This window comes from Marmota flaviventris, chromosome 10, assembly GCF_047511675.1.
Source record: "Marmota flaviventris isolate mMarFla1 chromosome 10, mMarFla1.hap1, whole genome shotgun sequence".
Taxonomy (NCBI): Eukaryota; Metazoa; Chordata; class Mammalia; order Rodentia; family Sciuridae; genus Marmota; species Marmota flaviventris.
Window position 1 is genome coordinate 4893159 of NC_092507.1, and position 13299 is coordinate 4906457.

Here is a 13299-nt window from a genome sequence, read left to right on the forward strand (position 1 = left end):
GGCTGTCTTTATCACCCAGATTCATTGTGTCCTCTTCCTAGCTTTGCACTAATACTTTGGTCATTTTTAAGATTTCTGAGATCATAATTCAGAAAATCTTAAAACTTGTGTGGTGGCACACACCCATAATCCCAGCCTGAGGCATGAGGATCACACGTTCAAGGCCAGCCTCAGTAACTTATCAAGAGCCTGTCTCAGAGTGGAAAATTAAAAGGGCTGGAGAAGCAGTTCAGGGGTAGAGAACACCTGGGTTCAATTCCTAATACTGGAGAAAAAAAAAATCTTAAAATTTCAGTGTTTCTGCAAGACATTATTTTGCATCTAACTAGTTATATTGCTACTAATATTGATTCATTATATTTTATACCAAGAGTTGGTAAACTTTTCTTAAAAGGCCAGTGAATAAATATCTTCAACTTTTTGGATCATGTATACAGTCAGTTTCAACTATACAATTCTTACGTTGTAGCCTGAAGACAACCACGGACAGACAATGTTTAAAAGAATGATCATAACTGTGTTCTTATAAAACTTTATTTACATAAATGGGCACTGGGCTGGGGTTGGCCCACAGTCTGCAGTTTGCCAACTTGGAAATAGAATTGAGTTTTTTAAGTTCTTCCTGAATAATGAGCTTATCTGTATAAGACTTAAAGTCTTACCTGCTTTGAAACCATGAACAGTTGCTGAAGGAAAAATTTGTTTTGAAATTAACAAGCAGCAGCATTTGTTGACTAGTTGATCCTCTTTACTATTAGACAGTTGTTTACTATTGGGTGCATTTTCCGTGTGGTAGAGCCGGATCAGAGATTCCTCTGCTTAAAATAGAGAAAAATCTCTGTCTCTCTATTCCCTCTCACCTTCTGCAAACATAGACAATTTTTATTTTCATTAAAAAACAATAACTGCCACCGATTCCACGAACATACGCATGTCCTAGGATATGCAGTTTACCTGAAGGTGGTGGTGTATTGTGTATTCATTGTGTTTCACAGAGCCTGCTGCAAGGGGCCAGCCTTCCATTAGAAGTGGTTGTTTTGCACTCTGCTAGTTTTGCTATGTTCATGATCCTTTTTGAGAGAACATTTTCTGAAGATGTCTTTCAGTGCCAGACAGAGCCCCTTCTTTAATTTCTTTAGTGTCTGCTGCATTCTGTTGTGAACTGCACGTGGAAAGTTGGAATCTTGTAACATCCCTACTGCCTCACACAGTCTTCAGGGCATCTGAAGAGAGGAACAGGGAGGTGTTGGGTTCCTGCTGGTGTAGGAACGTTTATCTAACGGTAATCACAGTATCCATGGAGCAGCTTGTATGTTTAACATTGTGTAACCACCAGTCAGATGCCCTCCACTTCTCCCTCAGGAATGTTGCGATGGCACTCCCTCTAGTGGTCCCCATGTTAAAAATCTTGGGAGCTGAGCATTCTCGGAGGATTTATGTTCCTGGAATTTATGTCAAAAAAGATGACATACTTATTTTTTTAATTTATAAAGTACACCATACTTAAGACATTTAAGGTTGATACGTTGAAAAATAATATTCAAAAATATTAAGAAAAAAGAAAACATTAAGAATTAAATTTTGTGGTGCAGTGTTTGTAAAACGCTATTATTGATCCACACTCTTGGGATGATGAGCTGAAGGATCTCTGAAAAGGTAGGCACTGCCCTTCCTTAGAGTGAAGGCACAGCAGGCTCCTCATAGCAGCACAGCAGCTGCGCACCCTGTGTCCTGAAAGCTTCCTTTTTGCCTGTGGAAGGCCAAGAGAAGCTCCCCATGTTCTTCCCTGAGTCCAGCTGAGGTTTTTACTCAGCTTTTCCTTCAGGCTTAGCCGCTAATTTATCCAGTAACTGAAAATAAAGTTACCAAATCCCTGAAATAATCAGGGGTGTTTTGTTTTTGTCCCAGACACATAATTGTATACTTGAGTGAATTTCATTACTCACGAGAGACACTAAACCAACTGCTTCAATTCTTTTAGTTAATTCAGATGATAAACCAACTTCAGCAAACCACTCAAGAATTTTTAAGGTTTAAGAAACTTAAAATGTAAATGCTGACAATATTACTTTCCAGCTGGACTTAGTATACCTGGCAGGATGTTACTCACTGCCACAGCAGAAAAACCGAGATACGTCACAGGCAGAGAAAATGGCAAACACCTTCTTACGTAGCAGACTTCTCAGGGTGTTAAGACTTCATTGCCTAAAGAAAGAGCCTGCTTTTCTGGGTAGAAGATGGTTTTCCCTTTCTATTTCTTAGAAAAATTTCTTTCCCTGTATGAGACAGTGTTTCCACAAGGGGGCTTTATAAGCTTTATAGTCACTGCACATAATTATCAGCAGTGGAAATAATGCTGTTTAAATAACCTGTTTCTTAAATTGCTAGCCAGTCACTCATGTTCAGTAAAGGTGGGTAAAGCTGTCTTCTGGCATAAAAGAGCCTTAATTGGAGGAAGGAGAAATAGTGCATTTTGAGCACCTTTTTTAAACAACAGATTTCATCTATATTTGAGAGCCAGGTTTGCAAACACTTTAACTTTTCCAGAAGCTGACAGTCATTTTGGTAAGTAGTGATTTCAGTACAGTAGCTTCACCCTGTGCTTGAGAGCAGCCCTGTGAAATGTCTCCAGTGGTCACGACCAAGTTCTTGAGAGTTACGTATCCTTCACACCTCTTGCTGTGTCATCTGAAGGGACAGTTCTCTGACAATGTTCGAGAAAAGTAGTCAGTGGGCTAAGAACAACAAATGTGGTCCCAAGTTAAGTCCGGCCTGAGGTCTAGTTTCCAAGTGGCACACCATATGTTCCTTGAGAAGTGAGTGTGGGATGATCATCAAGGGTATATTTTAAATCTCCAAAATAATTTTGTCTTACTTGCCTCTTTTAGGAAATGAATATTTTTGGAACACAGTGGTGTGTGTTAAATTGCAGACAACATGCTCTGTGTCATTCTTATTGGGCCTCTCTGTCTTTTTTGTTTTGCAATCCAAATGAAATTTCTGGAAAATGGCAAGATCTCTCTTTTCCTAAATTCCCCTCAAGCTATTGCAGCTCTCAGAGCAACAGGTAACTAATCAGAAAGCCACATCGGGCTGCCCTGTATACCTGACGTCCAGCATTGCAAGAATATACCTGCCGAAATCCACTGACTCATGAAGCATTTCTGGCTGAGCATTACTGAGTAGATGTAATGAAGCGGCTTTGCCTTATGCTTTTCCCATGGAGCATTGTTTGCTACAAGGTTCTGAAGCAGGCCTATTCCATTTACCATGAATTACCATTGGACGTCTGATGGAAATAAACCCGTGGGCTTCTGCTGGCTTTCAGTGCTGTTGCTTACCACATCACTTCAGTACATTACAATGCACCTTTTTTTTTTTTTTCTTTTTTGTTGAGACTGCCAGAGTATCCCAAGGTGGTGATTATTTTCAGCCTAGAATGCTTGGGGTAATCCTGGGATTGTCTTTAATTTTAATAGTTGAATGGTCACAGGTCAAAGCCTTACTGTCCTGATTACTTAACTCTAAACTAATAACAGGAGTATTTTTTAAGTGACTGATGTGAGGTTCAGGAATGTAGTCCACACAGCTCTTAGGGAAGCAGTAGCCTTGCACCTGTAGAAGCCACAGCTTCTCCCAGCATTAATTGTCTTTATGACCTCAATGAAGACCACTTTGCCTGTCTTCTATGTGATGGGATTTTTTTAAAGATAACCTGGACATTTTAGGTTCAGCTCTTTCATAGCCTCATGATTGTAATACCAAAAGCTCAGTAACCCTTAGCAAGTTTGTGTAATATAACTCAATAAAAGTTTTGAGTACCTGTGTTCTAAGTTATATCAATGCAAACAACACAGCCACTGGATTTTCAATATCATTCCAATTTCAAATATATACCAAGTTTGTATACTGAAAAAAAAATATGTTTATAACACAGGTAATATCAGTGAAACAAATTTAGTTGATTAATTTTGGTTTTGGTCTATGAAAATGAATTTTTTCCTCCACTGATTTTTCAGCTTAGGTCCTATGTACACAACTTTAATAAGACATAATAGTAACAGATGGATAGCAAAATATAAATCTTTTCAAACATTCTTTAAGGTAGGAATAATAATTATTATTATTAGAAAAGAAGCACATATTCATTGTAGCTAATTTTACAACTACAAATAAGAAAGGAGAATAACCCAGAGATGATAATAGTTAAACTTTTATTATGTATCCTTGCTGGTAAAGATTTATTTTTTGTTAACATATGCCTTTTAGTGATTAATCATGTCTCTGACTAATGATAAGGCAAAACCATTTTAACTGATTGGAACACTCTGAATGAAGTATCTATTTCTTAGATTTCTAACAGGTGTTATTCCAGGTCCCTTCAGGGATATCATCATTTTCTGTTTCTTTGGAGGCCATGTAACTTTCAGTCACATCTACCCAGTTGACATTTGATTTAAAACAAAAATTAGGCACCCCATTTTATCTTAATAATCTGCCCTCAAGGAACCTAAAACCCCACGTATGAGTTCAGTAGGACAGAGGGTGAGTGTCTCTCAATTTCATGTGAACTTTCAGAGGTAAGTTAACATCAACACAGGGGGCTAGGGATATAGCTCAGTTGGTAGAGTGCTTGCCTTGTATGCATAAGGCCTTGGGTTCAATCCCCAGCACCACAAAAAAAAAAAAAAAAGAAAGAAAAAAAGCCTAAATCCTTTGGGCTGGGGATGTGGCTCAAGCGGTAGCGCGCTCGCCTGGCACACGGTGCAGCCCAGGTTCAATCCTCAGCACCACATACCAACAAAGATGTTGTGTCTGCCGAAAACTAAGAAATAAATATTAAAAATTAAAAAAAAAAATCAACACAGTCTGAATCACAGATGAGAGATCAAAGCTAAAAAGCTGCTTTGATTCTAGGTACATTGTTTATACATGTTTTAGGACTCCAAATTTAATTGTGTTATAAATCAAGTACATCTTATGTGGGGGTCTTTGTGCCCCCACAACATTGTAATTAAATCAACATAGGGTCTCATAAAGAGCAACATCTCAGAATTAAGAAAATATTGTTGTCAGCTTCATTTCATATTTTAGAAACTTTCCAAATGCATGTTTTCTGTAAGTCTTTTGGAAAAACCAATAAAGCAAGAATTTATAAAAATTCTAAGAGAGTGGAATGGCAGAACTGTAGGCTCTGAAGTCAGACCACAGTGGGCTCACATCCCTGCTCTGCCACTTATTTTCTGTATGATTTGGGACAGGTTATTTAATACTTATCAATCCGAAGTTCTAATTTACAAATTGGATAGAATGGCAGAATTGTGAGTGCTGCATTAGATGACAATATTCAGTCCTGTGTAGCTACTGGATCATAAGCTCTTCTTTTACTCCTCATTCTTCCTTTACTAGTGAAGTCATTTTGATGTGTTTTATAATGCTACTTTACTGTGGTAACTTCATGATGAAACCAGGAACTAGATTCTCCTCTAGACCTCTAGGGGAGTTACGGAAGCCCAGAAAACAAATCTGAAAATTGGAACGTCCTCGTGTCTTCTCTGCAGACATTCCTATGTGTGGATGTGCACCTATCCTGAACTTAGTCTGTGAGGACATCACTAATTTTAGCAGAGTATCTACCTGATAACTTAAAAACCTTATGAAAACTTGGTTGACTTTTTAATTAGTTCTGAAAGAAACTGGGAAAATGAAAAAACAAATGTGACCATTTTAACATGTTTTAAGTGATACCTTCCCTGACCAGCTGATTACAGATTCTTTGGTATGAGACTACATAAAGCATTTCTGGTTTATAATTCACTCTCCTTTTCTATTTCATCTCGATGATGAATTTAATGTTTGTAAAGCATTCCTGTTCATGTTAGAAAAACTGTGAATGGATATCTGTGTTTATGCTATCAGATTTTCAATTTGAAATTCTTTAAATTCTAGAAATCTTATCAGTGATGGAGTCACTGTTGCATATTTGTGAATGAGTTCTGTGCTAGTGCAGAAATAAGATGTAATATCTGAAGTAGCATGCACATTCTGCAGGAATTCAGGAAACAGGTCTGCACAGTACAGATGTTGCATGTCCGGAAGTAAAGTTGGCATCCGTGCATGCCTTGCATTTCTCCAGCAAAGAGATGTTAGTATAGATATTGCATGTTTAAAAATTGAACACAGACTGTAGCATGTTTCAATTTTTAAAAAGCCATTTATTTATCAAGTATGCATGTCCAAAATTAGGGACCTGTAATGAAGCACAATTCTATACTGGAATATGACTCACATTACCCTAAAATTTAATAAAAATGGTATCCTTAATTATAAAATTTAAAACTAATATCCAGATCTAGTTAGGAACATAGCAGTTGTGTTCTAAATGTAGATATAAAGAAAGAGTCAACCATTTGGGAGGTAGAGCGTCGGTCATTGTCATCTATAAAAATCACACCTAGACTAAGCTGGGCTTAGAATATGTCACCACTAGGACAAATAAGCAAGTTTTCAAACAATAATTTTTATTATTGATGGTAAAATGAATTATCTTTTCTTCTGAAAGAGAGCATCTTCTCTCTGAAGAGATTTTATCAACTTTTGCAGAATCCTCAGAAATGATGAATCTTGCAGGTTGTAAATTCAGTTTCCTCTGTTGCTCCTGACTGAGGAGAGCCTTTGACTCCCAGTGTGTGTTAATTCTGCAGAAAGCCTACCACTTTTTTCCAGAATGCTTTTTCTTCCTGCCCGAGTGCTATCAAGAGTCTGTTTAGAAAGTAAACAAGCACAAGGGGCTGGGGCTGGGGCTCAGTGGTAGAGCGCCTGCCTCGCTCGTGTGAGGCACTGGGTTCAATCCTCAGCACCACATAAAAAATAAAGTAAACAAGCATGAATGTTAAAATTTTAATTTACTGGTATAACAAGATAATAGGAGAGACCTTACCATGAGGGAATGAAGAAACAATATTTGAAATTATCAACCTCGCTGTAGGCCTGTAACAAATCATGTGTTTCCCTGACCTGCTGCTGAGGTAGGGTAGAGACGTCTGCTCCTGTTTGGCTAAAGCTGTCCTCTCACACCCACTTTTGAGAAACAAACCTCACAACATGGTCTGTAGTTCCTCACTGAGACGTGCACAGCATGCACTGGCTTGCATCTGATCATTCTGCTGTTAAGGCAAGCTCATTATCATTGGTCAGCACAGAGAGATTTTCTTAGTTTACAAGTGCTTCCCTGACACCCTCCCACATCAGCCACCACATTAAGGGGGGTGAGGGAAGCAAATTTTTACATTAAAAATATAGATTGGAAGTGATAATTAATACTCAGCTGCTAGGAACTTTCCATAACTCAGCCTCTACTAGTTCCATTTAAATTTGTTTGCTACAATACATCTAAGTAGAACAAAGTACCTTTTCCATATTGCCCCAACTGCCGTCCATCTGGGAGCTCTGAGAGGGAACCCAAACATCCCTCACAATTACAGGGTGCAAAGGGAGGAGAATAGGAAAATCAGATTCCACAGTTCATGAAGGAAAGAGAAGTCGTGCAGATTGTGTGGTCGCTAGCAATTGAGCCTGTGAGCAAAGTAATAGTTCAATCCCCAGGTCTATCCAAAGCTTAAAAAAATGTGTTCGGTTCCCCTACTCTACGCCGTGCAAAATTGGGCATTCACGGTGGTCCAGCCGGCAGAGGAGGAAGTTACTTGAATGAAATTTTCCAAGATGAACATATTTTTATATTTCATAGCAACAGACTGATTTCACACTGCTCTTAGAGGACCTGGTACAGGACAAAGTTCTTAAAAATTTTTTAAAAACCACCTTAAGTAGGGTACAGGCATCCTCCTGGGATGATCTTCCCAGCAGTGTCACAGGAGTTTCCTTTGCTATCTGTCCTCAAAAGGGGTTTTGTTTTGGCTTTTCATCTCAGAGGGAAGAGTAACACCCTGGCCCCTGTCCGGTGGCACTTTCACTGTATAGTCATCGCCTGGTGTTCTGTTTGTTTCTCTTCCAGAGTGAAAGAATTGAAAAAGGCCAAGGAACTTGAAGACATACAGCAGCATCCCTTAGCAATGTGACGTTGCTTTTCAGACTGTTTTCATTTCTGTTTTTAGCAGAGACATGCAACAACAACACACGCGCACACGCACACACACGCACACACAATCCCTCTGCAGTTCTGGGGAGATCAGCTGCAGGATTTTAACAGGAATGTTTTGGTCATTGCATTTGCACTTTCATGGACAACTTTTAATTTGATCAGCAAGACATCTTGGAACTCAATCTTCTGTTGGATCATAGGAAAACAAGACACCAGGAGGAACTGAAAGAGGCTTCCTCTTAGGAGGAAGCCGTTTTCCTTCTCATATAGGGCTGTATTCAAACATCGTGTGGAACTGTACAAATATTTATACCAAAAATATAGATAAGAAAAGGTGGGGATACACTAGCAACAAAAAAGAATGCTGAACCTGCCCCTGTCGGTTATTTCCAAGAAGCTGAATCTTTGGGATTGATTCTCAGTGGAGGGCTTAGATCATACAAATCTTTATTGGATCCGTGTGTTCTCATTTCCTTCACTGTTTTATTTTTGTTTTGTTGTTTGTTTGTTTGTTTGTTTGTTTTAATCTCTACAGCACACTTAATGCAACTTTTAAAATCTGCAGGTTTTAATGTCTTGTGGAAATTTGCAGAGGGGCGGGTGTGTGGTAAACGGGTAATGCATGGGAAATAAAGAGAAACAGCTTACAGAATTTAAATTTATGTTCTTGTCCCCACCACCTCCCAAGAACCTGCGAGGATAGCACTCATCTTGTCCCTTTTCTCACGTTCAGCACTTTAATTTTTTTGCCTTACTTTCATGTGCAATGAGAATTATTTAAGAATTGGTAAAGCATGTAGCCTTTTTTAGTGACCTTGGAAACTAGTCATTCCAAGGAATCATAAACCTAGCCTGGACATTTACCACCTAAACGACCAGTGTGGTGCTGCGTTCTGGCCAGTAAATCCCATGTTTTTGGCTCTATCTCATCCAAACTAAGTGGTTTCTGTGTATATATAGAAGGTAGAAATGAAAAGTGAGAAAATATTTGAAAGGGATTATATTAATTGCTAAATATTTTATTCACAAAGGTCAATAACGTGGCAAGATAAAATTATTTGTATAGTTTTGTCTGAACGAGCAAGAAAAAAATGTGGATGTATTGTTTGTATATATTGTATATATTAAAACAGAGATATGTGCATGAAATCAAGAAAAAAGAAATGAACAAAAGCAAAGCATTAGTGGCTATGGTCTGTAAAATGAAACAAAAAAAACTTTATTTCACTATAAGAGTACTTTATTTTAAATGTTCTTTAGAAGAACATTTTGCTAAAGCATGACTAAACTGCAAAAAAAAAAAAAAGAGCTACTGTATTTAGACTTAGGAAAAAAGGCAGAGTAACATTACTTTAAAAAAAAAAAAGGATATGTTTACATTTAATTTTGGCTACCAGGAGTTTATTTTATTTTATTTAAAATTTTTTTGCCAATGGTGCCAAGTAATGTGAATGCTAATATTGCTGAAGAAAATTAAGTTACTTTTGCAAAACAGATAATCATAAGATGAATCCGTATATAGCTTAACACCATCCACTCACTCCAACAAAGAACACGTAGAATGATCAAACCTGACAAAAGGAGTAGTATGAAAAGTAGAAAAATGTCACGTTTTCATATCTCCTGCTGGAAATCAGAAAATTAATACAAATTGCACAAAAAATACCTAAAAGTGAAAAAGATGCAGACCAGCCTCGTAGGGATGCCACGATATGTTACTCTCTCCACACAATGAGGAGCCAAAGAAATCTGATGCTTTTAAACATTAAACTACTCAAGTCGGATTGAGAGAATGAAGTCTGCATTTGCTGATGCCAGTTGAAAACCCCCAGGTGGAGTCTGAGGATCAGTTGGTGTAAAGCTGAGGTGTTTTTACTTGGTTCTGGCTGCCAACTTCGAGTTAAAACTCAAGGCTTGTTGTGAAGCCTAAAAATATTCACAAATAAGCTTTTAAACTGGTGTCTTTGGAAGGAAGATAGATACAAAGAGATTGTGGTAAAAACTGGGGTCAGTGCTCTTGGTGCCTTTTCTATAATTGTACTTGTTTTTTAATTACTTCCTTTCACTGCCAACCTCGAATTACTGTACAGTATATGTCTTTCTGCTTGTGATCAGCTTTGACAACAGTGACAGCCCCACAGCTAGGAGCCACCTGTACATTTGTAAACTGACCTGACTCAATTTTGTTTCTAAATGTGTGGGTTATGTTGCAGTCCCCCGAACACCCATTGTTTGACACAATTTGACTTGTAGGAGGACGCGGAGTAAATTAGGAACACACGCAATTGCATTCGAAACTGGGAACAGAATGTGAAAGCCAGCTCTTTCAGAATATCCTATATTAATACTGCATTTGGATACATTTATTCCATTTATTATGATACAAACAACGGATCTTTTGACCAGAGTAATGACCTCAGTGGATTTGCTTTGACCCTCACATTTATTTTTTTAACTGTTTCACATCTACATTATTAGCTGAATAAGTTAGAAAATTCGGAAGATAGAGACTTACATAGATTTAGGCGGTTCTCATGGAGGGAATAGGAAGTAGGTGCAAAAACCTACTATTCCAACTGTGAATCCTAGGTGAGGTAAAAAATGCACTTCCACTGAAACAAAGCATTTCTGACTGCTTTTTCTTGGTTGTAAATCTTAATTTTGAATATAAGATGATAGGTAAGCGCAGCTTTCTTGGATAATCTGAATTCCCAAGTGCCAGGAGTAGGGTTTCATTATAAAATTAATAGCTAATCTTATTCTGTCTCCTGAAGATTTAATTGCTATTCTTGTTACCCATTCGAAATCAGCTGTACTGTGTGAACGAAATAAAGACAATAACACGAACCCCTCTCTGGCTGCACGGTCGCTTATGGCAGTTCCACACAGTAGTTGGCGCCCAATGGGGGGTCCCTGAGATTTGCATGTAAAACTAGTCTAGATGTCTTCTTTTTTGTAAGTTTTATTTTTGTAATTGTGCATGTAAAGCATCATTGAATCAATGGATCTGTTGAAGAACTCAGCTGCTGGAAACCATGCAAAATGTTTTGAATTGCCCTTAAAATATGGAAAATGTTTTCTGAATGCTTTATATTCTTTCTGCTGTAAATTAAAAATGAAGAAAATTTCCCCATACTATCTGCGTGTCTTGCTTTAACTGGACCTGATACCGAAATCCAACGTGTTTAGCACAACACGTTTTCAAGTATTTCCTTCCCATCCAGATACAGTGTCTTTATATTGAATGTTGCAGTTTCAGATGCAAAGAAAACATTTCCTGGAGCCCTTGCTTTCCCTGCCTCCCAGGGCCCCTCTCAACACATCAGTCATTTGTCTAAGACTGCAGGTGGTTGTGAGAGAAAGATGCCAATCAAACCATCCCAGCTGGATCCTCTGAATTTTGTAAGGCTTTTCCAGCTCACTACTGCCAGTCCCCCCACCCACTTAGTATTCTTCCAGGCTGCCCCCTTCCCTGCAGAGCCTCTGTTTCCATCCTCATCCCTCCCATTTAATCCATCTCAAAACTACTGCTGGACAGAGTTTGCACCAGGAATCTCCCAACTGTGAGTCCTTGGTGGTTTCTTGAACCAACTGTGCTTTACTTAGATTCGTGGTGCTTGTTTCTCCCCCCTCTTACTTCGATCTTATTTTCTCCTATGCCCAACCTGTACCCTCTGGTTGGTCTGCACATTCTCTGTCCACTTCTGCTGACCTGTTCATGGTGTGTGTTCATCCCTTGGCTGGAAAGTTCTGTCTTGGGCTATTTACTCAACTCCAATTCTACTTCTGTGTAATATACAGTGACATTTCCCTTTTCAAATTACTGTGCTGGAAAAGACAGCAGTTTTATTTTTCACTTACTGAGAGATCCTCCAACAGACCTATGTGTTGATGTTATTTGTTTCATGCAGGAGATTGTCTCTGTTGGTAGAAATATTTCAGTAACAAATACATAACAAAGTCAGTCACTCCACTCGACCTAAAGTTGACCTACTTTGTGCCAGGGCCAGGGAATAAAGAAGTGAAAGAAACTGCATTCCTGGTGCCAAGGCTCCCTGCTGCGATCTGTAATGTGGTCTGTGGAACGACAGGTATTTGTACCTCTAGTGAAAACATGACAGTGCTGCTGCTGGAGGGTCCAGTTGGGGTCCAGGTACGTGGAATCTCAAAGAATCGAACAAACAGAAAGTTTGAGATGCAACCAGAGCGTAGATTTATTGAAAGTTCACTCCCTGAAGCAGAGCAGCCCAGGGGAGAGCATGGCTCAAGGCCCTGAGTCTGAGCCTCATTCCCTCCCTGCAGTCCCGATGGAAGACAGTGCCTCATTTGTTCCTAGGGGTGACTTTATTTTCACCTAATTAGAATACAGAACTTGCCAAGGTAATAGGGTAACTCTTGAAGAGGAACACACGGGCCATTTGGTGGTCCCACTGCTCACCTCCTTTCCCAGTCCATGCTCCAACTGGCATTTTTCTGGTACCCCGCCTCCACCACCCTGATGTCCCTAAACTCCTACTCCCCGCCACAAGAGACATGATCCCAAAAATCTTTTGGGGTGGCTGAGGGGCTGGAAGTCCCATCTTCTGTAGCTGCTTCAGGCCCACTGGGGGTTGTCATCCCTGCCTATTGGGAATCACCAGACTCGTGTTATTTGGTGCAAATGAGACAGCAGGGCACCCAGGTTCATTTGTGGGATTGGTCTGAAGCCCTGCTTAGCACCAGCAGGAGTTTAAGACCCTGGATGAGGAGACAGAAACTTGTTAGTAGGTTTAATAGGCAGGTCCAAGAAACAAAGCCAGGAGGAACATCAAAAGGGGTCCCCCCAATGGGTAGTAACCAAGACATCCAGTTCTAAATATTTGACCATGATCCCCTTGACTCTTGACAATTGCTGCCGTATCCTAAAGGCACAGTCTGCTTCTTTCTTTGCTGCATCTCTCTATCCCAGAGGGGTTTACATAAAAACGGCATTCTTCCTCAGGGAAGAGACAGTCTCCCCTTTTCAGCAGTTAATAGATCAAGTCTTCTCCTGTTTGGGAGACTGGTTGCTGCTGTTGAATCTCTGGTTCTGGAGAGTAATTATGCTTTTTGCTATTTCCTCTATCAGAGAGATCTTTAGACAGACCCCCAAAATAGGAGAGGGAGGTCGATAGTCCTCCTCTCCCTGTGCCCACTCCAGCAGTTACTCCCAATCCCCC

The 13299-nt window shown here is 39.4% G+C and overlaps 1 protein-coding gene across 1 annotated transcript in view; it reads left to right on the forward strand.

Annotated features, from left to right (window-relative positions):
* Positions 1-11236, forward strand: part of Camta1 (calmodulin binding transcription activator 1) — a 764822-nt gene extending 753586 nt beyond the window's left edge. The window contains exon 23 of the mRNA XM_027947479.3: positions 8015-11236. Coding sequence (XP_027803280.2) covers positions 8015-8078 — 64 coding nt within the window. The 3' untranslated portion in view covers positions 8079-11236. The remainder of the gene's footprint in view (positions 1-8014) is intronic.
* The last annotated feature ends 2063 nt before the right edge of the window (positions 11237-13299 follow it).